The following is a 24,991-nucleotide window of genomic DNA, read 5'->3' on the forward strand; positions in this document are numbered from 1 at the left end:
TGTGCCGCCGCGCCGCGCCGGGCTCACTGGCCGCCTGGCTGCTGGCTCGCATCCTGCCCGCGCCTCGACTCGAGTGTCAAGCATGCTCCTCTTGTGCCCTCTGAGGCTCGCGCAAAACTCGGCGTCCAACACAGCAAAACTTCGACGTCAACAACACAGACTGCCCTGACGCTGTGCCTAGCGTCCACACCTGTCACCGTGCGCCCCGTAGCGGCTTCGACTTCGACGCGCAAGTGCTTCGATCGCATCGCCAGAGCATTCCGCGCAGCTGTTAGCCACAGCCCCCGAGTCAGCTATTCATCGCTCGTACGAACGAGAGCCAAGCATTGACAAGGGAAGGCGAGTCGGAATAAATTGAATTGAAAGCCTCACGCGAGCCATCGTAGTCAGTAAAGGCCGCGAACGGCTCTGTAGAGAGCCTACTCAAGTCGCCGCTCCGATGTCGACCAATATGGCGCCGCGATCACTCCCGAAGACACTGTGCCTGACAAAGGTCTGAGCGTCATATCTGCAGTCATGACAGTTGTATCTTCGACATGCTAGATGCAATTGACTGCAAAGCTCTGATGAGATGCTACCTGACCGAATCTACTGCTCGCCATTCTCTCTACCGCTTCCCACTAGCCCCCTGCTCGATCCACCTCTCATGAAGCACAGCCAGCTCATCTACGATCTTCTCCTCAATCTCCGCATCAGGTCCATCCCTCTTACGGTCGAGCTCTAGCCACTTGCCCTCGATTCCGTCGCCCTCACCACCACCAGCGGTACCGTCTGCCGCCTGACTGACTCCGCCGTTCGTGACGAAGCACACCTTTTCCTTGCGAGTGTTGAGGTCGTTGGCAATGACGATTTGATGCCCATACCTCCGCAGGGCGGCTGACGCCTTCGGAAGGAGTAGATCCATATCCGTCTCGAGCTTGAAAGACACCACAAATCCTTCAGGTGCCCACTGCTGAACCATTGGCTTGAGCACTTTGGGAACCTGGTCCATCTCTATCACCAAGGATCCCTTACCCGACTGGATCTTGTGCTGCGGCGTGCGTTGGTTGGGGACGAAGAAGTCCGAGACCGCAGCAGCGAGGTAGTACATGCCTCTACGACCGAGAGGCTGCATAACTTTGCTCATCTCGCGGAGCAGGAAAAGGTAGTCATTGACTGTGACGAAGGGGAGACTGAGCAAGGTGCCCGCACCGCCTTGGGCTTCTGAGCGGGAGTGGTGGAGGTAGTCACGGAGCACTGGCTCGAGGTGGCCGGCTGCTTCAGCACGTACGCCGATACCGCTGCCAGTGGATCCTTGCGAGGTGTGCTCCAGCAAGTCGAGGAAAGGATTCGTCGTGTGCGAATAGTGCCTTGTAAAGGGGGAGAGAGAGTGTTGACGATGCATAAAGATGACGGCGTAGCCTTTAGCGAGGAAGTACTCGGCAGAGGTAGCTCCGCGCGTGCCTGCTGAGAAGTTGTCGAGGAAACGGACGCTGTGCAGTGAAAGAAGGGCGTGAGGTGAACAAGTCAGCTCGACGCTGATGCTGAGGCAGGTTGAAGCTGGATACTCACACATTCTGCTCAAGGGGTACGGTCGTGCCACCGCTCTGCGTAGCGACGGGCGGGCGAGAAGGATAGTCAGAACGTGTTCTTCTGAGAGAAGACAGTAATCACGAAGCAGCGACCTAAGAGAGCCAGTCGAGCCAAGGAAATGAGGGTAGCTTGCAGCAACAAAGCCCCGCGAGGGCAGGGGGCGCTGGAGTGAAAGACAGAGCAAGGTAGCAGACAGAACTTGACAGACAAGAGAAAAGAGCTGGTCGTTACCGACCAAGGCGAAATCCAAGACCGATGACCGACGACGACCAGCCCTTCTCTTGTCTGCCATGATCCTCTCTGCTTCTCCACTGCCCTCGCCCTCAACCAAGCTTCCCCGACCTGACATGCGGGACGATGTCTGGCAAGCCAGCTCCCCCAGGCTGCGCTGAGCTCAGCTGGCTGGTTGGCTAAGGCGCGAAGCTCATCTCATCCACAACTCTCCCATCCTTGCTATTCACCGTCACAAGCACGACCTTCCTCCCCTCCTTGGCATGGCGATCCACAAATTGCCGCGCCTTGTCCCCGAAGTCGCTCAAATTGCTAGGAGCCGACTGCGTCTCAAAGAAGCGGTCCGCTGAGAAGTTCTTGTCGCCGCCGCTGGGAGCAGCAGTGCCGTTGCCGCCATTCTGATCTTCACGTAGGCGATGATGCTCCGTCTTGAGCTTCTCGTTCTCGATCTCGAGCTCCCGAAGGCGGGCATCGCGAGCGGCCGAGTCGGCAAGAAGGCGTTGCAGCTCGCTGGCCAGGTCACCAATACCGGAGGTGACGCTGGCAGGCGCTGTCGTTTTGGGTGCAGACTCTGCACCATTCTCGCGCAGAGCGGCAAGAGTGCTCTTCGACGAGTCGGCGCTGGCTGAGGGTGCTGAGGTTGTGGACGTAGGCTGAGAGACCTTAGCCGCTCTTGTCGGCTCCGGAAGCGGGTCAGTGGCCTTCGTCGGCGCAGGAGTGGGCGCGGGACTGGCAGCGGCAGCAGCAACAGGAGCTGGCGCACTGCTAGCCGGGGTCGCCCTGGTCGCAGTCGGTGTTGCAGAGGGCGCTGATGAGGTCGTTGACGCGGGCGCGACTGCCGGTGATGGCGCTGGTGCCGAAGATGTGGCTGATGCAGCAGGTAGAGCAGCCTTGGAACTGACGCCAGATCCATCCTGCAAGCTGATCAAGTTGGGCAGTGCAGTCTTGCCCGCGAAGAACTCTTGACTCGTCAACGCCGGCTTCGATGAAGGGGCGGGTGGGAAGATGTCTGCCTGGAACGAGTCTGCTCGCCTTGGGCAGATGAAGCTGATGGGTTGAATCATGTTGTTGGTCAACTTGTAGGCCCGGGCAATCTCGTTCTCGTCGGCGTTCAAATCACGACGCGGCAAGAAAGCCATTCCTCGTTGCGGGTCAGTGGACTTGTACTCGGAGAGATAGTGAAGCTCGTCACTGTCCAGCTCGTAGTAGCGGACGTTGCCGTCTCCCTTTCCAGCGAGGAAGATGATGGAGTTGTCCGACCAGAAGGGCATCATTACGCCTGATGAAGTGTCGATGAGCGTCTGCTTGATGGGCGTCTTGATATTGCCCGAGTCCCAGACCCACAGCTGACGGTCTGAGGTCTTGCTGAAGCCCGTAGTGGCGAGTCGATTGGTCGACCCGCACCAAATGACACGAGAGCCCTTGATACCGGGATGGCTGTCTGCCACCTGCACGGCTTGGCCGCCTGCTCGAGGATCAAAGATGCGCAGTTTGCGGTCACGGCAGCTGGCGGCAAGGGTCGAGCCTGTCCAGTCGAAGTCGATGGACTGAATCGAATCGGTGAAGCCGCTGAGGGCGGAGTGCTCCTTCTGGGACTCAATGTCGAAGAGCTTGATGACGTGGTCACCTCCAGCGGCGGCTACGACATTGGATGCAGTCGGGTGGAACATGACCTGGCCGACTTTCCTGCGAGCGAGGGAAAGGCGGCGATCAGTGGATGTTGCAGGGTGCCTTTACCTGTCCGTAGTGCGGGACTCACCTTCCACTGGCATCGATCTTAGCCCTGGGCTGCATGTCCTTGACTCCACCATGGCTCTCCAGCTCCTTGGCACTCATATCCAGCACATCAAAGATGGAGTCTTCAACCTTCCAGATCCCCAAGTTCCCGTCATCAGCCCCTGATACGACGACGGAATCATCAAAAGGTGAGAAGGCCGTATCGAGGACCGTAGCCGTATGGCCCCTGCAGAGTGGATAGACATCGGGCAGCTTCCCTACTCTACTGGTAGGGATAATGGCGAAGGCTCCTCCACCTCCTGCCTGCCAGTTGAGAGAGAGGTACTGCTTGTTTGCGGCGAGGAGATTGGTGTCCCACGCATTCTGCGACGCCTTGACGCCCAAGTACGATGCTTCTGGCTTGGCTGGGGAGCCGTAGACGTGCCGATACTTGGATGGTCGCACGAAGCGGCTCATCGCGTGTGACGACGACGACGACGAAGAACGAGGGTGGAGGGGAGAAGGGGGAGTTAGAAGTGAGGAAGATGCGGCAGTCTACGCCCTTTGAGTTGGAATGATGGACTAAAGGGGAAGGCCTGAGCGCAGCCAGCGACTCGCGACTCGCGACTCACCACTGCCGCACGCCGTCCCTGTCCGCCCGCGCCAACGGTGAGGCGGCGGCGGCAGCAGCAGCACGACGTCCCACCGAGCTCATCCAACACTCTTCTTCGCGCGACTCGCTGGCTTCGCTGATCAGGCCTGCTGCTCAGCAACGTCTAGCTAGATGTATCGTCATGAATTGCGACCGTAGAACGAATGTAGAGCCGGGAATATGAGCGATCAGTGGCAGTGGGTGCCAGCGCATGTACAGAATGGACGAGCGAGAGGTAACAACGAGAAGTCAATGAAGCGTAGGCAAGATCAAAGAGGGTAGAGATGAAAGCGAAAGAAAGAAAAACGAGCGGGCAGGTGTAGGTGGCGCCAACGCCTACTGTTCGCGGCGGTCACCGAGCTCAATGATATCGTGAGCAGGTGCGTCGCGCTTGGACAGCCTCGTCGTCGTCCTGAAGGCGGAAGAGGCCTCTGCTTCACCGCCGAGCTTAAGATCCTCATCACCGCTGCCATGCGAGTGCGAAGCGCCCTCTTCGTCCTGCGTCTCCAAGTCAGATCCCTTGCGCTGAGTGCGAGTGGACTGCTTCTGAATCTCCCTCTGCTCTTCGATAGCCTGAGCACGACGAGCAGTGAGGGATCGGCCCTCAATGTACGACCACATCTCATCGTCGTCCATCTCCCAGAAGCGCTTCTTGCCGCGGAGCAAGCGCTGCATCCAGGGAGGGAGGATGAGCTTGGGAAGCGAGCGGATGCTGCGGTCCTCAACGCCCAGGAAGACGTCGTAGGGCTCCTTGTCCGTATCCCAGCCTGGAGGCATGGGGATGACGCCGAAGGAGACGGCATGGAAAAGCTTGGGCAAGAGATGAAGAACCATCCAGGCGATGATGCCTGCGATGAGACCGTAGGCGATGGAGAAGGTGTAGGGCATGGCGATGATGGTGAGGAATGCTGGGATGCTGTCGCCCGGGTATGACCACGAGATGTACTGGGCGTTCCTCATCATGAAGGAGCCGACGACGATGAGGGTTGCTCCCGTAGCCCACGAGGGCAGCGAGGCAAAGATGGGAGCAAAGAAGAGGGAGAGGAAGAAGAAGAAGGAGATGGTCACGGCAGTGAGACCGGTGCGTCCTCCTTCGGTGATACCACTGGCGCTCTCAATGAAGGCTGTGCAAGGCGAGAGGTTCATCAGAGAGCCAATGGCGATGCAGACGGCGTCGACGAGGAAGGCGACCGAAGATCCCTCGAAGTCGGCAGATCGGTCGTCGAAGAGGCCAGCCTGACGAGACATGGCGAAGAGCGTACCCGTCGTGTCGAGGGCGTCGGTGTAGAGGAAAGTGATTAGGGCGAGCCAGACCTTACCCGAGTTGTAAGCCGACCAGTCGATGTTCGAGGGACCGAGGTGTTCAAAGGAATGCCAGGTAGCGACCTGTTTGAAGAACTGCCATGAGTCATCCCCCGTTGGCGTGTGCGGGAACTCGGTGATGCCCGATGAGCGAGGCCAAGAGGCGACCGAGACGAGGAGGATAGGCCACAGCAGGGCGCCTCGTACGCGGTACATAAGAAGCAGGGCGGTGAAGATACCACCGCCAAAGATACCTGCCCAGACACGAGGGTCTTGAAGGACGTGCGACTCGCAGAAGCCGTTCTCGTCCTTGTACTGAGCAGGGCAGCCGCCGAGGGCGAGCAAGTCCGAGTAGCTACCGCCAACGGCACCAATGCCGTTGGGACCCATACCGATGAGGGCGAGGTAGGCTCCGATACCACAGCCGGTAGCTAAGGCGAGAGAGCGAGGCAGCAGGCGACCGATCATCTGACGAAGACCAAAGACGGAGAGAAGGAAGAAGAGCCAACCTTCGAGGAAGACGGCGGCGAATGCACGGCCGAAAGTGGTAAGACCGCCTTGGCCATTGAAGCCGACGACGCTGTATGCTAGGTAGGCGTTGACTCCAAGACCGGGGGCGAGACCAAGGGGCAAGTTGGCGAGAACACCCATAGCAAAGGTTGAGATGAGCGACATGGCAGAGGTGGCCGTCACGTAGTCGCGGCGGACCTCCTGCTTGCAAATCATGTAGGTGGCATCGTTGGTGCAATCTGCTGATGGGCATTCGCAGTTAGCTCCCGTGTCAGAGAGAATGGAGGCGTTGACACTGAGAGCGAGGCAATGCAAATATGAAGGTGAGTCAAGGCCCATGAACCGCTACCTCGCCGTAGCGCCGCTCCTCACCTAATGATATAGGCCATTGACGCAAAGGTGACGAGGCCAGCCCTCAGCTCCGTCGTGAACTTGCTTCCCTCGCGCTGAAGCGGGTGACCACAGCCATCCAGCCGGAACCACTTGCCGATGAACGACCTGGCAATCGAGTCATTGAGGTTGTCGATCTTGACGGCCAGGCCGCTGCGAGGCCCTTGGGCCAGGATCTCCCTGTCCATCTTGATCTACGACGGGCGGGAGTGGGTATTGATTATGAGGATGGTGGTGGTGAAAGAGACGGAGAGAGAAGAAGGAGGAGAAGAAGGGGGGGGGAGAGAGCAACAAGCGGTGGGCAGCGAGGGGGAAAAGGCGCGATCGCGCAACGTTGCAAGCCTGATATGAACGGGTGCCTGAAGGGGAGGGCGACGGGCGGCAGTACAGCAGCAGAGACTCGGCGGCGGCGGCTGAGGGCGATGGGCCTTGGTGAGCGGACCAATTGGCAAGGAACGACTCGCGATCGTGCGTTGACCGATTTCGATGGAGACGGCGTAGAGGCAAAGAGTGCAACGGCGAGGGAAGCCACGCTCATTCGCCCACGCCCAGGAATTTCGTTATCGCGCAAACGCGCCTTGGCCTGCCTGGCGTGGCGACGGCGGGCGACGGGAGACGGGAGCGCAGATTCCGACTTGCGAAGACAGACCGGCAATCCAGGGCCAAAAATGAAGCGACAGGCGAGCCCTGCGTGGACGTGCGTGCTCAGACGGCGAGGCCGTCGGCGCCATCCTCCGTTCCCAGGCTAGTCAAAAAGGCGTCAAGTAGGAGCCAAGCAGACGACGCTACGCATGTCAATTTTGGGCTCAGGTCGCAACGTACGAAGCGACGACCTTCTCACGCTTCGTGACCCCCTGACGGCCGAGAAAGTCAGATGTCGTCGTCGTCGCCGCCGCCATTGAGCTCACACGAAAGAGAGATAAGAAAAGCGCCAGGTCAAGCTCAGCTCCAACCCGCGATTTCAAGCTCAGTGCTAGTTAGGCGCGATCACGCGAGCGGGCGAGCGGGCGGGGGGAAGAAATGCTCCTCGACCTTTGTCAAGGCGGATCGCTGCCCTTCAAGCCAGCTCCCCCGGCCACTCTGACTGTGATCGACCGACTCGATCATCAAGACATTCGCAGACGGCTCGCCACTCAGACATGGTGGCAAGCGAGCGACGAGACTGCGTGAAGGAGGACAGCATGCAGGGAGGTGCAGAGAGAGCGGTGGAAGGAACTCCTCTCAAGGACGGCCCCAGGCGGGTCGGGGCGCTTGAGACCTCGGCCCGCAGTAATGACCCCGCGTATTGGTAGCAATGCTCACCCAGAAGAACTCATCGATTTCACGAAGCAATGTTCAGCAAGCAAGCAACGCTGCTCTGTGCCATCTGCCCCTTTCTCGCGATACATCGATCGGCAATCTTCTCCCACTTCTCTGGTTGACCGCGTGGGGGGAAACGGGGTGGGGGCGGAGAGAGCACTCGCCCACTAGCTGCATGGCTGGTGCTTGCCTGCGTGTTCAAAGCCGTCAAGACCGCGCTCGAGTCCAGCGAAGGTGGGGTTGGGCGGAGTGGGGTCTGGTTAGCGACCCAACATCCTAAGCATTGCGCACTACTGACTCGACGATCAAGGGCAGCGGCAGAAGAACAAACAAAGCCCAATTCCAGCATATAAACCCAAGTTCAGCGCGGGCCCCCGGCGTGCATGTCGATAACCTCGGCCTTCACGGTATCGGTGAAACGAGGAGCAGCAGTAGCAGCAGCGCAGACAAGACACGCCGCGACGCCAAGCAACAAATCCAGACTGCCCTCACAGCTATTTCTGACCACTATGTCAGCTCAGCCGCCGCAGCAGCAGCACAACTATGCTCCTCGCTCGGGGTTCGACACGTCTGGCGCGTCGGGATTGTATCACTCTGCCCGTCCTGACTACCCTCAAGACGCAATTCGTAAGATCCTCAATGCCGCTGCAGGCTCATCGAAGGGATCACCCGTGAGCCTGCTCGAGATTGGTAGCGGCACTGGTATTTCCACGCAAAGCGTCCTCGAAGGGGCTGCTAAGACGATTGCGGGCGACGGCGGGGAAAGGGTAACATTCCAACGCTACCTCGCCGTCGAGCCTTCTGCGGGCATGAGGCAGGACTGGACCAAGCACATTAGCCGTGACCTCCTCCCTAAGCTTCCGGCTGGCTTGCTAGCAAATGATGCCGATGTAGCTTGCGTCGACGGCACGTTCGAGAACGTGTCAGAGGCTTTGTCTGGTGGCGAAGAGCAAGGGTTATACGACGTGGTACTCATCGCGCAAGCTTTCCACTGGTGCCAGGACATCCCGGGCAGCTTGAACGCTATTGCAAAGGCGCTCAAGAAGGGTGGTTACCTCGCGCTGATCTGGAACATGGAAGACCAGAGTGATGAGACGGGGGCGAAGTGGGTCAGGGAGGCTAGGACGCAGTACGAGCGCTTTGAGGATGGTACGCCTCAATGTAGGTAATAGCGTACCATTAGCCGCGCAAGCATGATCTGACGCCAAAGTCTTCACTCATCCACCAGTCCGCCACCGCTACTGGGCCTCAATGTACAAGGAGCCGGCCCTCAACGACCAATACGAAGTTGTGCCCGCCGAATTCTTCTCGCGCAAGCTGCCGACCACAGTCGAGGGCGTCAAGAATCGCGTTCTCAGCAAAAGCTACATCTCCGTATTGCCGCAACAAAAGCAGGACGAGCTCATGAAGGGCATCGAGTCCATCTTTGCGCAGTCGTCGAGCGACGACGAGATAGGAAGGGTGTGGATCGACGAGCAGAAGGGCGTGTTTGAGTACCCATACCAGACAGGTCAGTTGAGACGGCCGTGAGCCTCAATGGCCACTGCGCAACCAGACTGACACCCTCACAATCGCTGCGCGCACGCAGAGCTGCTCCTCTTCAAGAAGAAGTAGAGGTGACGGGAGCCACCAACACTCCACACGCTATGCTACGCCGTGCGAAATTGACCGTATATGCAATCAAAGACTCTTGCGCATTCTGATTGACGGTACCACATTCTTTCTATCGATATTGTCTGGCGAGGCAGGAACAGCGCTCGATCCCCTTGCAGTGAGTGATTAGACCCTCACTCGCTTCTCTCATTGTCGTCACCATCGTGTGCTTGGGTCCCTCTTTCTAGCGCAAGATCTGGAGCTGCGCATTTACCCGACTATGCTAGCGGGGGTCGAGCGACATCGTTGTGGTGCCGCTAGGCCCTCAGTGATGCTGCGAAACCAGATCGAGACTTGACGATGATGGAATCATGACGGGGGTAGAGGAGGCCCAGGCGTTCGCGTCGACGGCGACATGACGGCGATGTGACGGCGATGTGAGACGAAGACGGGGACGGGAAGGGAAGGGCGTAAGGTCCCTCTGAGTCGCACAAGAGCTCTACGGCAATTAAAGGTCGAGCGCATGAATGAGTCCAGACCTGCAATCGCAAAGCCCGCTCTGACTCTCACTGACTGCCGCCCCGCTGCCCGCGAGTGCGTTGTGCGGGTAGGCGCGACGTGAGGGAGGGCGGGTCGAGCGATTCGACGACTACACTGTGTCTGGGCCAAGAAAGAGGCGGCTAGCGCAGGCAGGCAAGGCGGGCGTTTCGAGAGCAGCGAGAGCCGACCGACGGCTTCGTTCGTGGTTGCAGCTCTCATCATCGTCGTTCACGTTTCGCTCGCGCTCCTTCACTCCCTCGTCTCTGTCGTGTACTATCCCCCCTTTCTCGTCCTCACCTTCTCTTGCGTTGCACACCTGCTCACCTTTGAGCCACTACAGACGTAGCCTCGTCGTCTCGATCCGCTCCTACCTCAACTCCCCTCGGCGCCGCTGTTCGCAAAGTCGCCGCTCTTCCGAAGGGCATCGCACTTTGCGCATTTCGCCCTCTCTCTCCCTCTCTCATCAATTTCAGGCACGCAAGCAGACACAAGCAACAGAGAGAGGTGGGCGTCATAATCGTCTCTGCGGCTGGCTGGCTGGCCCTTTCTTCTGACGCTTCAAACCACCAAGCGACCTACATCTCCCAACACGTCCAAGCCAGGCAATGGATGGAGCTTCCTCACCGTCGTCTTCATCACCGCCCATCTTCTCAGGCGCCGCAGGCTCCCCGAATAACACGAGCGATCCTACGCCGAGCCAAGGCAATGGCTTCAACCATCTATGGCTCCTCTTCCTTATCCCGATCGTCTTGCTGATGGTCGCCCTGATCCTGGCAACGTGGTATGTTGTGCGACGAAGGAGAAAGAGCAGGCAGAGGCGCTCTATGCTACGCAATGTCACATTGGTCGTGAGGGAAGAAGAGGAAAAGAGGGATAGGGAAGAGAAGAGGCTCACAAGAGGCAACTCGATTGCATCGAAGCTCGGTCGTAGTCAATCTCTAAAAGAGGCGAGGGAACGACGCTTCTCGCAGAAGGTGGCCCGCGCTGTTGCAAAGGAGAAGAAAGAGGCTGGAAGAGGAAGAGCAGCAGGAGGGCACCAGCATCTATCCAGTGAGGATAGCACAGAAGCTGCCACAACCACTCGAGGTGTGGCCAGCAACGATGGGCACGACGCTGCGGCTGGCGGCGTGACTGCAGCAGGCGCGGCTACATCTCTCAAGCGCAGCGGAAGCACCAAGCATCGCGATCGGGAAGTCGCAGAGCGAGTTTGGAAGATCTCATCATCCGATGACGAAGAAGAGCAAGCGATCAGCAGGTCAGGGAGCAAGAAGAGGAGGAGGAAGTACTCGGACAGAATCCGTTCAGGCGCTCTCGCCGCTGCGACCTTGTCGGCTGCTCAGCCAGAGCGCGATGTCGAAGCCGAAGCAGGCGCTGCTCGAGGCCCGACATCAGACAGCGAAGACTTCTCTGGCGCCGAGTCAGATCAGAGCGACTCGCCGAGCAGCCAAGGTCATATACGCCCTGCCCGCAAGAGGGAAGACTCCAATCCGCTCAGCATCATTGGCGAGAGTGGGCTCAGTGAGGGAGGCATCAGCAGAGAGCCCTCAAGAGCTGTATCGCGAGCAAGCGTCGAGCGCCCACGTACGGAAGAAGCTGCTGCGCCCGTGGGCACACCTGCATCACCGAAATCCGCCCACGCAGCCGCGGCGGCAGGGGCAGCTGGCGTCCTCGTACCGACTCGGAAAGCCTCCATCAAACGCGCCTCCTCGCAACGAAGTCAGCGAAGCCGCTATACGACAGCTACGACGGCCTCGCACTACACGACAGCGGGCAGCGCAGGCGCAGACGACTCTGCGTCGATGCGTACCGCGCAGACGGGAGGAACAATTACTGCCGTCCCTCTCGATGCTCCTACCGCTGGCGTTACCTCTTCAGCGTCAGGAGAAGATGTCGATCCGTTCCGCAGTCCTACCTCGCCGACCTCATCTTCGCACGCAACAGGTTCCAATCCTTTTGCAAGCCCTACAGAAAGCTCGGCAGGGCACGGCAGCTTCGCAACCACTGCAGCAGCGGCTGCTCCACCAATCGCTGCCGCCGCTGCTGCGAAAGAGGCGCCTTTAGCTGGAGCGAGTGGAGACGCAGCCTCAAGCCAGGGTCAAGGCGGTATCGCCGGCCGTATCTCATCAGTCATCCGACTCAAGCAGCCCACTCCTCCGGTCAAGAAGTCGAACGCAAGTACGGCGTCGTCTTCGACTGCGAAGGGGAAGCGCAGCGCTTCACTCTCGCGGCGCGGTGCAACGTCGTCGTCAGCCGAATCGAACGGGGGCCCAACCTCGCCCACCGCCCCCACCTCACCCGTAGCAACCAGCTGGGCCTACACGCCTCGTGCCTCCGAATGGAAGAAAAGCATGCAACGCGCACCCTCTTCGTCGAGCGTGCCGACCATTCAAACCACACGGGCAGCCGCAGGAGGCGAGGAGAATGTCCCACCCGTGCCCGCTTTGCCTGCCAGCCACAGTAGCGATGCTGTCGCTTCTGCCGGGACGACGACCAGTCGGCCGTGGCTCGACCCTCCACGGATGCCGAGTCAGGCTAAGAGCCCGCCGCTGGTCAGACAGAACAGTATTGGGGTGGCGGGAAGCAAATTCAAAGAGACATTCGACGATAATTAGAGTGGCAGACTATTCACTCCACCTTGGGACACCACCATTAGCACCTGCCCATGGACAGCGACTCCCTTGCCCCCAAGAGTCACCTCTGCGAGGACAGCTGCAAGGACGTCTCGATCTTCTCGTGATCCTCACATTAGGGCCTGACACGGCCGCAGCACAGCCTCACAGATCGGCTGATCTCTTCGTCGGTCTTCGCGACTCCACACCAGTCACTCGTACCCGATTGGCCCCCGCCCCCGCGCAAGCCGTAGGAGCTGCCCCACATTTCCCTAGCCGTCTTTCTTCCCTCCCTCGTCACCTGCTAGTAGTAGCGTACATATGGCCTTGCTTCCCCTCTGCTTTACCATTTATTGATTCATGGGCACCTCCGCGCTCCCACAGCCTTCTGTATCATCGCTTCCTCGCTCGCTCGCTCCTCTCCTCGTCATTGCTCTGCGCCGTCGCTGTGAACGTCGCCGCTGGCGGCCACCTTTTCTTTAGCACCTTCTTTGCGCAATTCGGTCTTTTCTCTCTCTGCCGTCATCAATCTCATGGTCGTATCCTGGAATGGCGAGCACACGGTCATGTCTTTTGAAAGAGCGAAGCTGTCACTGTGAGCACTCCCCGTAATGGCCTCTCGGGCGGAGAAGGACGGACCGCGCTCGTGTGGAAAAGTCGGCCAAGGAGAGAGCGGGAGGAGGAGCGATTTGGCTTCTTCACATCTTCGCCATCATCCTTCATCGATCGATCACATAGCTGAGCCACTGCTCCTCGAATCAACAACATGGCATCATCGGCCTCCAGCGCCCCCAGCGCAGCGGCGCATACTCTTCCCTCCCTCTATCGTCTTCTTCTTCGCTCCTCTCGCGCCACCTTCCGCGACGATGCCCGCATGATGGCCGCCTGGCGCAACTATGTCCGCGAGAAGATGCCACCAGCGGCTGCTGCTGGCGGAGGAGGTGGCACGGGAGGCAACAAGCTGAGCGACGAGTTCGTCAAGGAGTGGACCGATGTCGCGAGGATATTGAGGGAGAATGTGGCGCAAGCTGTCAGGAAGCCGGGAGAGGACGAGGTGTATCGTGAGTGGCTGCAGGTCGACATATCGAGGGCATACATTCCTCTTTGAAAAGATCGAACTGACATTCCTGTGTGTACTTTCGCGCCATACAGAGCTTCGCATCACCAAGGACACCGAGTTGGGAGACAACGACACGATCAAGCAAGGGCGCAAGTCTCAACTCGCCGACCTCGCCGCCTTCAAGGGGATCCTGCGCTGCGGAGGTGGTACTACTGCGAGCACAAGCAACAATGCTGCTCCTTCAGCTACCCCATCGACACGCCGTGCTTTCTCATCAAGTTCAGCGTTGGGTGCAGCCTCCTCCTCCCGTCAGCCCCTCCCTCTTCCCCACCCAACGCCCCGCTTCCCCTCGATCACCTACCTAGCCGATGGCTCCTCCATCGCAATGACTACCACCTCGCCGCGCTCCGTCTCCCGCCTCACCAAGGACACGACGAACCACCCGCTCTGGAACCCAAAGATGCTCGAGCGCGGCCTAGGAGCAGCTAGCTCCGAGGGAGACAGTGGTGAGGAGCAGGGCAGGATGGAGCGCTTCAGGCGTCGATTCGGTGGGGCTGGTAAGGGCAACTTCGCCGCTGCGGGATCGCAGGCACCTGGACGTGCGCCAGCTGCAGAGGAAAAGCAGTGGGGTGCAGAGGCTCTTCAGTCGAAGCGTTCTGCCCCTTCGTCTTCCAGGAAGGGTGCCACTCCCTCTAGCCCCTCTGCTACCCCGCAGACTCAGCAGCAGCCGGGCAGCCAGCCACGCAAGAGGGCTAGCATGTTCGATGTGGATGATTTGGACTGGATGAGTGGTGGCAGACAGGCTAGGGCGGGGTCGCCTTTGAGGAAGGAGACGGGCAAGAAGAAGTAGGCGGGGCGGGGGGCGTCAGACAGGACGATGTTGGGAGTCACTGCTTCACAGCGTACAGTCGTGTGAACTCTGAAATGGCCATTCGATCGCTTCGCCACTCGATCCTCTTTCTATCCCTTCAGTCTCTGCTAATCACGCTCCTGAACCTGTTCCAGCAGTCGTCGGCCCCTGGCTCGCACTTCCGGGCACAGCAGCTGGCTGAGGTGTCTCTCCCGCGGGCCTCTGCTCTCCCTCCCTCTGCGTGTCCTTGCTACTGAGACCTTGCGTACGGACCTCATATCCGTATCCCTCTCCAGCCTTCGATCCCTGCGATGCCGGGTGACCAGCAGGTGGTCCCCCGTAGTGGAGGTCGGCCGCGTCCAGGTTGCCGTGGTAGACCCATCCTTGCTCCTTGACTGTGTAGAGATTGAGAGTCTGCGTAGGGCGAGAAATGAGAGTTGTTACGATCAGTGTCTATGTCAATGTCAGTGGCGGGGGGGGGGGGGATCGCGCGTGACTCACGTTACCAGAGTACGCATCGCGGTGCTGCGCAGCGTAGATTGCCCTCCTACCCAGCTCCATAGCCTCTTCGTCGGTCAGATCCCACTTGTAACCCTGGTCAAGCACACCGTACGCAAAGGTGGAGCCTGAGCCGACGGAGAAGACGTCGCCCTTCAGTCGAGAGCCATCCGAGTCGACGTAGAAGAGGGCAGGGCCCTGATGCGATGGCGAGGAGAAAGAAGAGATCAGTCAGGACTCCGCGGAGGGGGATCCAATGGCTCTGTCGCATGCTCACCGTCTTGTCCCACCCGCAGATCATAGTACCCATGCTAAGGCCCATCCCCTTGTATCCATATACTAGATTTGCCAGGTACTTGCTCGCCGCAGCCACACTGATCCTCTCCTTATTCCTGAGCTCATGCAGTCTGCACTGGATCCCCAAATACGTCTCCCAATACTGGCAGTCAGCTGCACCACCGGCCATAGTTCCAAGAAGGTAAGGGTTGATCTCGATGACCTTCTTGACCGTTCCCGAGGCGATGTAGGACCCCGCTGTTGCTCGTGAGTCTACACAGACGAGAATGCCACCCTGGTAGCGGAAAGCGAGGGTAGTGGTGCCGTGGTGGAGCTTGATGCGGGCGGAGGGGTTCGACGAGTCTACGTCTGTGAACTGGGAAAGGAACGAGGCTGGGCCAGCTCCATTGGCGGGCAAGGCAAAGGTAGGGGCATCGAAGTCGGACGAGAGGTCGTGTGCATCTGACGGGCCTGCGGAAGAGAGTGAGCTGCTCCCGCTTGCACCGCTGAAGCGGGAAATTGTTGATGCCAATGACATCTTTGCGGACAAGGAGTGTTGTGTGGTGTGGTGATGATGGAGGAAAGGGCACCGTCGTGCTCGTCGCCGCCGCCGCCGCCGCCGTCGCCGTCGTCGTCTCCGTCTCAGGTCGCTCGGGCCACGCAAGCGCGCGGATCGACGACTCGCTCGGCCTCGCTCTCGCCTCACTTCAGCTCAGCGTGACTTCCACTCCGCCCAGGCTCACCCTTCTTGTCAGCTTTGCCACGTCTCGCAATGTATCATGAAGGAGCAGACAAAGGACGCACTCGCTGGCTTTGACAAAAATCTGCTTGAATTAATCAGCGATGCAACAAGAAGGCCGCGAAGAAGGGGTAGCGCGCGCAGGCCAGCAGTCGAGAGGGGTAAGGGATTGCGATAGCCGTGACAGTGGCAAGAGAGGATAAGGTGTCTAAGAAGAGGGGAAGATGGGGCTGGAGTCGGGTATGAACAACAAGTGGGTAGGCACGAGGGGAGCGCCTGCTCAGTGGCGAGCGCTGGCGTCCTGCGGCGCTGCATGCTGCATCGCCTTCTCGTCGACCGTCTCCGTCGTAGGCTTAGCGGCCTCAGCCTCGGCCACGGTGCGCGAAGCGGCCTGCTGTCCTGAAGAGCCCGAAGAAGCAGGGCCCAGTGCCTCACCAGCTGCAGGCGCCGCAGCTCCATCAGAGCTGCCGTTGCCGCCCTTCTGACCCTCGTACAGGTCCAACTTGTTCTGCCCCTCCAGGTAAGCAGGCGAGCAGTTGCCTTCCAAGTCACGGTTGAAGAGCGCATAGTCGTATGCAAACTCGCCCAGCTGCTCCTCATCCACGCCGATGATCTCAGCCGTCTCGCTGGCGCGGAAGGGACCGATTCCGGGGATGTGGTCGAGAACAAGCATGATTGCGAAGGTGACTCCTCCGGTCCAAGCCGTCGCGGCAACGATCCAGGCAATCTGCTGGGCGAGTTGGTAGTAGTGGTGGTCCAACCATCCGCCCGAGATGACCAGGATGCCGTCATTGTTTGCTACGGAGGCTTGTGCGAACAAGCCGGTCAGGATGAGTCCGACGTAACCCGCAAGGGCGTGCACAGCGAATACGTCCATGGCGTCGTCGCAGCGCATGAATACCTTGACTCCCGTCGCAAAGTTGGACACGACTGCAGAGAGGAACCCTACAAGAACGGATGCTGGCACGCCAATGAAGCCCGCAGCCGGGGTGATTGCTACCAGACCGGCAATGGCACCTGTGCAGAAGCCTACGACGGACCACTTGCGCTCAAGGCGGTAGTCGAGGAGCATCCATGTGATACCGGCAACAGAGGCAGCCGTGTTCGTCGTCATGACGGACATGCCCGCTCGCAGCGATGCAGTGAAGCACGATCCGCCGTTGAAGCCCAGCCAGCCGAACCAGAGGAAAGCGGTTCCGAGGACAATGTGCGAGACGTTGTGCGGCTTGAAGAGAAGGCGCTCCGTACCGTAGCCGCGACGCTTGCCCAAGTAGTAGGAGATGACCAGACCAGTGATACCGGAGCAGATCTCGACGGGTCCACCGCCAGCGTAGTCGAGGACGCCCCACTTGAATGCCCAGCCCTGAGGGGCCCAGATCCAGTGTGCGATAGGGTCGTAGACGAGCGTGGCCCAGACGAAGGTGAAAATGAGGAACGGCCACACGCGAGCTCGCTCACAGGCGGCACCGATCGCAATGGCGGGAACAAGGGCGGCGAACATCATTTCGTAGCCGGCATAGATGATCTCCGGCAGGCGGTTCGACGATCCACCTGCTGGCTCCTCGAGGACGCCCATGAAACCCTGTAAGAGGGGCGGCGAGGGGGAGAAGTGAAGACATGATCAGCGCACTTGACTCGAATGGAAGCGACTCTAGGCATCCCGCACGCACAAAGTTACGCAGATTGCCGAAGAAGGCACCTCCCGTCGAGGAGAAGGTCAAGGAGTAACCCCAGAAGAACCACTGGAAGCTGACAACAGCCAAGGCCATCATTGTGAGCAAGAGCATGTGAAGCGCATTCTTCCTTCGAGTAAGGCCCGAGTAAAGGTATCCGAGTCCCGGAATCATGAGCCAGACGAGGGCGGTGCAGGTCAAGATCCAAGCCATGTCTCCCGTAGAGTAGCCCTGGACCATTTCAGAGCCAGGGGAGCCATAGGTCACGATGAAGTCGAGACCTGCGGTTTGAATCGGGTTGTCTGCCGCTGGAGCGGCTGCCGAGGGGGCAGCGACTGCGCCGAACTGCGATTGTAGAGGGAGGCTGACAAGGTCAGAAGATGCTGCGCACAAGAGGTGAGGACTGCCGTCAAAGTGCTCACAGTAATGTTGACCATGGTTGCAGTCCGTGAGTGTGCGAGGTCGAGATTGAGGAGGTATGGAAGAGCAGGGCCTCGGAGATGCTGCCAGACAAGGAAGATCCCAAGAAAGACGAGAGTACGAGGGGACGAGACGGCGAGAACGGCGAGAGCGGCGAGGGCGGCGAGGATGAATGAATCTACCAGTGAGCGGCCTTGCTCTCACAACACGAGTCACGAGTCGAGTCAGGGGAAAGGATGGTAGTGGTAAAGAGTCAAGAAGAAGAAGGGCCGCCTTTCTGGCTTCTATCTCTCGATCCCACCTCGACCCGCCACAACAACTTGCAGTCGTCGATGCGACCAGGCACCACCGTATCTCTCTGCAAGCGGAGCCAGACCGCCCGCGTAGCGTAGCCCGTCCCAGCCAGACGCCGGGCGCTCTGCGTCTCCCTCGCTCTCGTCGATCGCCGCTGTGCGATTTCAAGCGCGAATGCATGAGACGGGCACAAGACAAGAGGCATCCTTATCTTTCGACCGGCTCGACGTTGCGTTTGCAGCTGTCCTCTTTCGGTCGGGCTGGCTTGGAAATCGTCCTCACACGACACGGATGACCATCGTCATCTTTCAACGCCTTGGGCGTCGCCAAGACATCAACCGAGCATTGATTTGTTGAGAGGTAGGAGAAGAGACAAAGACCCGGGGATCGTACTGATCGTGAGGTCGGTTGTACCTCTCTCTCTCTTACGCGGGGACGCGGGAAGCTCAATCCAATCGAGATTACAAGGCCAAGGCACGAAGCGGCAGACTGATGCAGCCGTACGTCGGCGAGTCCACAAGGCCTCTTATCTTGAACAGCGTGTACGAGCGTCCAGCCTTTGGCTACGGGGCACAAACTTGGCTAAGGAGCATCCCTTTCGCTGAGCAGTATCCATTGCTAGCCTCCGTTCCGACTGGCGGAAAGGGCGTAAAGCGACTGATTGACCGTATCCGGACCAATGCTAAGGTGTTGCAAACCGCCGTTTCTGCAGAGAGGGACGAGCCGTAGACGACGCGCACTGCTCTCGACTTTGACATCTGTGATCGGGCTTTTGAGATGACCATGTCCATGAGCGCAAGACAAGCAACGCAGTCGCGCGATGCGTGGTCCAGTCGCTCATCGCACCGTATGTGGACTGCTTTGCATGGGTCCGAGGGGAGCTGACGCCTCACTGAGCACGCGGGAGAAATGCATTGGCTAGCTGTGATTGCTGAGAGTCGAGAGAGCTTCAAACATGATCACATTTCAGGGCGGCTCATGATGATTCTGCCCTTGCTGTCACGATGGCGCTTGGCTGCCGCGATTGCTGACGCTTCGTTGCGTCCTGCAGCCTTCGAACGGCCGGCTTTCGACCCGTTCACCAATGTTATCCAGGCACACAATGGAAGTCGGGTTGCCCTTTTGTCCGCCTGCAAGGCTGAGCAAGACACATCCATCGAAGCCGCTCGCTATCTCCCTTTTCCACCACTCCCTTGCATCTTCCCCGTCGCTGCTATGGACATGGCGATCGCAATCTCCTCCCTCAGCCTTCTCCCTCGGGTGGTTCGGGAGGTGGTCTACGTCCTTCTCGACGGGCTGCCTCTGTGATGTGAAGCACGTCGATCAAAGTGATAGTTCAGAAGAGAGCAAGCTGGAGGAGACACAGACTCGAGCTCAAGAAACCAGATACGGGCACAGAAGGGTTCTGATCGTAGGCTAGTCTAGCTGAGCCAAAGCTCAATAGCCTCCCCCACCCCGGGGCGGCGAGCTCATTTTCCTGCCTGTGCGCCGTTACCTCCGCACCAACCAAGGCATGCCTCCTCCTCCCGACTGAGGAAGGCTGGTCATGGGCCCAGCTCCAATCAATCACAGGGCTTAAGATCTGATTCACGCCATCAGCAATGAAGGCTGGTCGGTCGCCTTCTTGCCCCTGGCCGGCTCCCCGGCTGCTGGAGATCACCTGCTCTTCATCATACCAGTCTTCCGTCACCTTGATCAAGAACAGCTACAGCAGAACGGACTTCTCGCTCTCTTGCTGTCAGGCAATATGTACCCGGTCCCGATTCTACCTTTCCCTATCCCAGCACCGACCCACCCGCCCAACCCATGGTCTACGCAAGTCATCGGCGGATGGCCATCGACTTCATTTCACTCCCAACAGGCTGCTGCTGCTCCCGAGAGCAGCTTCATGGGCAGCACTGCGCACAACAGCGTTTTGCGTCCTATCGCAGCCAATCGACCCCCTCACAATCATTCTCAGGCAGGGTCGTTCAACAGAAACGAAGAAACGCCGTTCTCGTCGCATAGGCAAAGCGCTCACGAGCAACACGAGGCCGTCCGGAGGGCAGTAGAGCTGATGGCGCCGCGGCTTCACCAACTGCGGCAGCCGGCGATCCTACAAGCCGCACGACGCGAATGGTGACCGACTCTGATGGGCGGTCCCGTCACCCAAGAATACATGCAGGCAGTATAGCGTCGTCTTGGCTCGCCAGAGGGGCAGCTGCTGGTTGCAGAGGTACAGCTCCACGTCGAAATCGTCGTCCCTGAAATGACCGCCAAGTGAGAAGTCGCAAACCAGCCGCTTCACAAGGAGATGATCGCCCTGCTCTCGCGCTTCACCCGCTATGAGCTCGCGACTATCTTTGTTGCGCAATGCCCCTCCATCGCGATCTTCTTCCTGGGAACTGCAGAGGAGATCTTTGACTTCGCTGGCGAGCACCCCGAGCTCCTAACCAGGCAGTTCGAGTGGCCGGGGGTGTACGCCTCCTTCATCGAATACACAAACTCGCCTCAAGACCTAGGGGCATATGCTGGGCAGACCGTTGGTCTGCGTTAAAGGTCGGAATTGCACGCAGCTGATTTCAGGACTGCCGATCAGCGATCAGGGGCTGCAGCTACCCTTCGGCGAGCGACAAGTACAGCATCGACTGTACTGTGGCGAGGAAGGGGACACTGTCGAGGAGAGTGAGTGTCGCTCAGAGTGCCACTGATGACTTTGAGCTGCAGCTGACTCTCTCACGCTCTCTCCTACTCCTTCACCGCGGTCCCCAGCCGTCACCTTTGCGATGACAGTGTTCGGTCGAGACGGCGTCTTGGGTGGCTCGACGCGAGAGTGGATGACGAAGCTTGCCAAGAACCTGACCGGCAAGGACATATCGTCGCTCGATGGGGACATGGAGATGATGTGGCTGGCAATTGACGAGAACGTTGTCGCTGCGGTCATCGACACGATGCATCTGCACTACCCCAAGTTCGAGCTCATTCGGGAGGAGCGGTGCCAGGGCCGTCGCATCACGCGATGCTTGAACACCAATGTTCCTCCTTGCGCCGCGGTCGCCCGCCCTCGCAAGAGAAAGGCTGACGATCGGTTCCGTTAGATCATTATGTAGTAGTAGGCATAGACAATGTATCAATTCATCGGAGAGAAGAGGAATACGAGAGAGAGAGGATACCGGCGGATGCGACATCAACGGGGCAGCGGGCCGCGTGACACCTCATCGATTGCGCAGAGGGCCACGATGAGCTCCTCTCTTCTCTTGTCCATCAGGCATTACCTTCGCTCACTGAGCGTCCTTTACTTCCGACCAGTCACCTTCTCTCAAATCGCGTGATGATTCCATTGAGGCAGTATCGGGAGCGACGTCAAAGGTCACCGGAAGGCACTGAACGAGCAGTCCCATCATGTCGTAGCGGTTGCAGGCATCTGCGGCTAGCATGCCGCTACCAAGTCGATCGGAGTGGCATGACCTTGACTCTCCAGTCGCCTCTCCGTTCAGAGCAGTCTCTGTCGCGCTCGTCTTTCGGCACTTGTGTGGTGAATGACGATGGTCATAATTACAGAGTCTGAAGACATGGACTTGGCGAAGGGTACACTACGGCGTCTAATCGCCTGCTCTCCGGTCACCCCGTCACGGTCCCGGTCCCGGTCACTTTCACTTCCCACCTTCTCCCGCTTGATCGCCGGGCTTCTCATCACTAAGCTCTCCACCCTCCTTCGATGCAACAATCCTGTTCAGCATCTCCTCGATCCGATCCGTCGTCTGGGCTTGCTCGTCCAATCGCTCGAGGAAGCGCAACATCACGTCGCCCCAGGCTGCGTTGCTCGGCCCAGAGTCCTCGTCTTCGCTACCGACTGAGCCTGCCTCGTTCCCGTCATCGTCGTCTGAGGCTTCTTCATCACCGTCGTCTTCCCGCTCTTCATTCTCGGCATAGTCCTTTCGCTCCACACTGTCGTCGAGATTGAGCTGCTCCTTGCGTCGTTGCGATGAGGCACTCGTGTCCGCCTCTGCACCTGCCTCTGCCTGCTTAGCGGCCTTTCTCTTGCTCCAGAGGCCCCGTCTCTTTGCAGGCTTGTCTTCATCCCCCTCGCCATCTTCTTCGCCCTCCTCCTGCGGCGGACGCATCGATGGTGATTGTGTCCTGGCCCTCCTGATTCCGCCCTTGCGCTGCGGCCGCGATGGTGAGAAGAGGCTGGCAAAGGTGTCTTGGCGTATCAGGTCGACGCCGGATGGCTGGCCGCCGCCGCCGCCGCCACTGCCTCCATTGCCGGCATTGACAATGACTACCCTCCCGCCATTGCCGCCCTTCCCTGAGACGGCGGCGAATGCATCTCTTGCACGCCGTATGGTGGCTCCAGGACTGTCCGGATAGCTACGATTGCTCTTCACCGAGTCGGTCGTCACAACCCGCTCCAGCTGGCGATGGTCCCTGGGGGTATCCTTTGGACCCGAGTCTTGGCTTGTCTGCTGCTGCTGGTCTTGCGCCTGGGTTTGCCGCCGCTGATACTGGGAGTCGTAGCTACTCAGGTTACTGTCCTTGGCTGCCGTTGAGCCGTCTCTTCCCCTGTCGCCTCTCTCTTCCCCCTCGGCTACAATCTCACTGAACGCCACCTCGATGATGTCGAACTGCGTCCGTCTCTTAGTCGTCAATCTTTCAATCAAGTGGCCCCTCAGACCCTTCTTCGTCTCCGCAGCAGCAAGCTCCACGCCCCTAGTCCAGTAGTCGTGTCGCTCCACCAGCCTGATTGTCAAGAGTATGGGCAGGTGGGTGAGGCGGATGATGAAGACATTGACTTTGTGCACCCAGCGTGGGCTGCAGAAGAAGGTGGCCGGGAGGACTATGAGGAGGCAGAGGATGTTGAGTGGCGGAAAGTAGGAGAAGAGGGCCTCGGATGAGACACCTTGCAGTGTCGAGTAGCTATGTTGGAAAAGCGACTCTTCTTGCGCATGTGCAGCAACGCGGGAGAAGGTGGCAGAGAGCAGACTGATCAAGATGGTGAGGAGCAACGTCTGTGCAAGGATAGTAAAGGCTACCACAAGCCACGGTCCGAACGTCGGGGAAAACTCCTGCGCCTGCTCGAGCGAGATCGTGTTTCCGAAGGTGAAGCGTAGCATCAGCCAGCCGATCGTGGCTGGCGTCCACTTAGACGAGTCGGAGAGAGACCAAAATGTCCAGAGGAAGCCGCTGAAGAACACTAGGGCCAGGCCGAGAAAGTAGCTGAACTCCACCACCATGGCTCGAAGCGCGAGCAAGAGCACATTGTCGCTTACCAGTAGCGATGCCATACGGGGGCAAAGTAGGATGGCTCCGAGGGAGAGGACGTTGAATGCAAATTCGGTGTGCTCTGCCTTGCCTGTGATGAGGCCGGCAAGGCGGATGCCGAACCAGGTGAAGCCAATGACGCAGAATACCGAGTCAAGGACATTGAAAAGAGACCCGACATATACGCTCCAGCCGTGCTCTTTGACTTGGGCGAGCTCATCGATTGCCAATCCTATCAGCCAGATGATAAAGATGGTTTCTGCCGCCGTCCACTCATGAGTGCCTTCGCTGCCTAGACAGACGATGTACGCCGCAAGGATGGCGACGAAGTTTGCAGCTTCGAGCCAGCTGCGTACCCGGGGCACACGAAGACGACGATGGTCGAGGAAGGGGGCAGTAGCCGGGTCGTAGAAGCAGACGGGCCTCTTCTTGTACGAGTCGTCGATGATTGCATGGCCTGCTGCGCTGCTGTTGCCCAAAACGACTTTGCCGCTGTAGATTCCGTCAACGCACTTTTGCACCAGTGGAGTAGCGATGAATTTCTTGGCGGTAGAGTAGATGGCCAGCTGGAGGGTCGATGTCGATTCATTGAGCGGGTCCTTCTCTGCGTAGCCGCGGCGATGGACGTTGGACATGACATCTTCGTCTGCTCCAGCAAACGGCCAGAAGGGAGCGCTGAGCGCGGTGACCAGGTCGAGCCCATCGCTCGCGAAAGTACGGAGGAGCTTGATAGCTAAGATCTCGCACAGGCTAGCGCGCGCCTGATTGACGCTCTGGTATGCCAAATCCCTGTCTGCCTCCCTGAGGAAGTAGATGCGGGTGACAAGAAAGGCGTACAGAATGGCAGGGCTGTGTAGCTTCGAGTACTTGCGGGCAAGTGGTCGTACAACGGCGAAGTTGAGCTCGTGGCCTGTGAGCTCCTCCCACGTCAGACCTGTGTCGATAGTTAGGCGAACGTCGCCGCGGATGAGTTGGAGGAGAGGATAGACGGGCGTCGTCTCAATGGTGGCCATTAGCCGGCTGGCTTCACCATCTCCTCCTTCTCCGTCATCGTCCCCATTGACTTCCGCCTGTCGTTGTGTCTGCTCTTCTCTGGCCTCGAGGATGGCAACCCGCACCTCTTCAAACAGACGAGAAGGCTGCTGCGCCTCGAGGTGGCCGTGGCCGAGTGAGCCGGAGGGTGCCCGCCCATGATTGTGGTTCGAGGCCGCTCCTGCCGCAGAAGCGCGGGTCATGGCTAGCGCGACGTAGAAGTAGGAGGTTTCCTCGCAATGGCAGTGATGGAGAGGATGCCGAGGCAGTCAAGGGGCAGAGCAATTCAGCGATTTGGGCGTTGCTCTCGTCCCCTTTTCAAATTGCCGGCGGCGCAGGCGCAGCGGCCAACGGAGCGACTTGAGCCAACTGGCTCGCACAGATCAGCCAAGACGGACGATTGCCTCGCAGCGTGGACTGAGGCTGAGCCGAGGTAAGCCACCCAACGTCGAGCTACAACTTAATCTCCTTTCCTACCTAACCATTCCACCTTC

At 59.0% G+C, this 24,991-nt stretch overlaps 11 protein-coding genes across 11 annotated transcripts; 5 read left to right on the forward strand and 6 right to left on the reverse strand.

Moving 5' to 3' along the window:
* Nucleotides 1-427: 427 nt before the first annotated feature.
* BDZ90DRAFT_136737 (phosphopantothenate--cysteine ligase-like protein) lies at nt 428-1,313 on the reverse strand. The gene is made up of 2 exons (XM_025503426.1): nt 1,271-1,313; nt 428-1,172 (listed from the first exon to the last, which is right to left on the reverse strand). The coding sequence occupies exon 2, from the start codon at nt 1,124-1,126 to the stop codon at nt 608-610; it is 519 nt and encodes a 172-aa protein (XP_025363614.1). The 5' UTR covers nt 1,127-1,172; nt 1,271-1,313; the 3' UTR covers nt 428-607.
* Nucleotides 1,314-1,982: 669 nt separating this feature from the next.
* BDZ90DRAFT_217857 (DUF1900-domain-containing protein) lies at nt 1,983-3,996 on the reverse strand (the record flags this gene model as incomplete). The annotated part of the gene is made up of 3 exons (XM_025504336.1): nt 1,983-2,384; nt 2,466-3,489; nt 3,563-3,996. The coding sequence occupies 3 exons, from the start codon at nt 3,994-3,996 to the stop codon at nt 1,983-1,985; spliced, it is 1,860 nt and encodes a 619-aa protein (XP_025363615.1).
* A 511-nt stretch (nt 3,997-4,507) lies between these two features.
* BDZ90DRAFT_217710 (hypothetical protein) lies at nt 4,508-6,561 on the reverse strand (the record flags this gene model as incomplete). The annotated part of the gene is made up of 2 exons (XM_025504331.1): nt 4,508-6,278; nt 6,356-6,561. 2 exons carry the CDS (start codon nt 6,559-6,561, stop codon nt 4,508-4,510), a joined length of 1,977 nt encoding a protein of 658 aa, XP_025363616.1.
* A 1,272-nt stretch (nt 6,562-7,833) lies between these two features.
* BDZ90DRAFT_231007 (S-adenosyl-L-methionine-dependent methyltransferase) lies at nt 7,834-9,688 on the forward strand. The gene is made up of 3 exons (XM_025505683.1): nt 7,834-8,833; nt 8,901-9,182; nt 9,261-9,688. Exons 1-3 carry the CDS (start codon nt 8,182-8,184, stop codon nt 9,284-9,286), a joined length of 960 nt encoding a protein of 319 aa, XP_025363617.1. The 5' UTR covers nt 7,834-8,181; the 3' UTR covers nt 9,287-9,688.
* Nucleotides 9,689-10,144: 456 nt separating this feature from the next.
* Nucleotides 10,145-12,629, forward strand: BDZ90DRAFT_136797 (hypothetical protein). The gene is made up of 2 exons (XM_025503428.1): nt 10,145-10,168; nt 10,469-12,629. Exon 2 carries the CDS (start codon nt 10,561-10,563, stop codon nt 12,415-12,417), a length of 1,857 nt encoding a protein of 618 aa, XP_025363618.1. The 5' UTR covers nt 10,145-10,168; nt 10,469-10,560; the 3' UTR covers nt 12,418-12,629.
* A 551-nt stretch (nt 12,630-13,180) lies between these two features.
* BDZ90DRAFT_278403 (hypothetical protein) lies at nt 13,181-14,324 on the forward strand (the record flags this gene model as incomplete). Its single annotated transcript, XM_025509083.1, has 2 exons — nt 13,181-13,475; nt 13,567-14,324. The coding sequence occupies 2 exons, from the start codon at nt 13,181-13,183 to the stop codon at nt 14,322-14,324; spliced, it is 1,053 nt and encodes a 350-aa protein (XP_025363619.1).
* Nucleotides 14,238-15,683, reverse strand: BDZ90DRAFT_231010 (proteasome-domain-containing protein). The gene is made up of 3 exons (XM_025505684.1): nt 15,100-15,683; nt 14,826-15,020; nt 14,238-14,738 (listed from the first exon to the last, which is right to left on the reverse strand). Exons 1-3 carry the CDS (start codon nt 15,634-15,636, stop codon nt 14,457-14,459), a joined length of 1,014 nt encoding a protein of 337 aa, XP_025363620.1. The 5' UTR covers nt 15,637-15,683; the 3' UTR covers nt 14,238-14,456.
* Nucleotides 15,684-16,066: 383 nt separating this feature from the next.
* BDZ90DRAFT_136854 (low affinity ammonium transporter) lies at nt 16,067-18,065 on the reverse strand. The gene is made up of 3 exons (XM_025503430.1): nt 17,933-18,065; nt 17,508-17,855; nt 16,067-17,419 (listed from the first exon to the last, which is right to left on the reverse strand). The coding sequence occupies exons 1-3, from the start codon at nt 17,945-17,947 to the stop codon at nt 16,118-16,120; spliced, it is 1,665 nt and encodes a 554-aa protein (XP_025363621.1). The 5' UTR covers nt 17,948-18,065; the 3' UTR covers nt 16,067-16,117.
* Nucleotides 18,066-19,678: 1,613 nt separating this feature from the next.
* BDZ90DRAFT_136841 (hypothetical protein) lies at nt 19,679-20,396 on the forward strand. Its single transcript, XM_025503429.1, has one exon. The coding sequence runs from the start codon at nt 19,826-19,828 to the stop codon at nt 20,273-20,275; it is 450 nt and encodes a 149-aa protein (XP_025363622.1). The 5' UTR covers nt 19,679-19,825; the 3' UTR covers nt 20,276-20,396.
* Nucleotides 20,397-20,517: 121 nt separating this feature from the next.
* On the forward strand, nt 20,518-21,301 carry BDZ90DRAFT_226289 (hypothetical protein; the record flags this gene model as incomplete). The annotated part of the gene is made up of 3 exons (XM_025504704.1): nt 20,518-20,749; nt 20,790-20,888; nt 20,931-21,301. 3 exons carry the CDS (start codon nt 20,518-20,520, stop codon nt 21,299-21,301), a joined length of 702 nt encoding a protein of 233 aa, XP_025363623.1.
* A 434-nt stretch (nt 21,302-21,735) lies between these two features.
* BDZ90DRAFT_231015 (hypothetical protein) lies at nt 21,736-24,796 on the reverse strand. Its single transcript, XM_025505685.1, has one exon. The coding sequence runs from the start codon at nt 24,698-24,700 to the stop codon at nt 21,857-21,859; it is 2,844 nt and encodes a 947-aa protein (XP_025363624.1). The 5' UTR covers nt 24,701-24,796; the 3' UTR covers nt 21,736-21,856.
* Between the last annotated feature and the right edge of the window lie 195 nt (nt 24,797-24,991).

The sequence above is a fragment of the Jaminaea rosea genome, assembly GCF_003144245.1.
Source record: "Jaminaea rosea strain MCA 5214 unplaced genomic scaffold BDZ90scaffold_3, whole genome shotgun sequence".
Lineage (NCBI taxonomy): Eukaryota > Fungi > Basidiomycota > Exobasidiomycetes > Microstromatales > Jaminaea > Jaminaea rosea.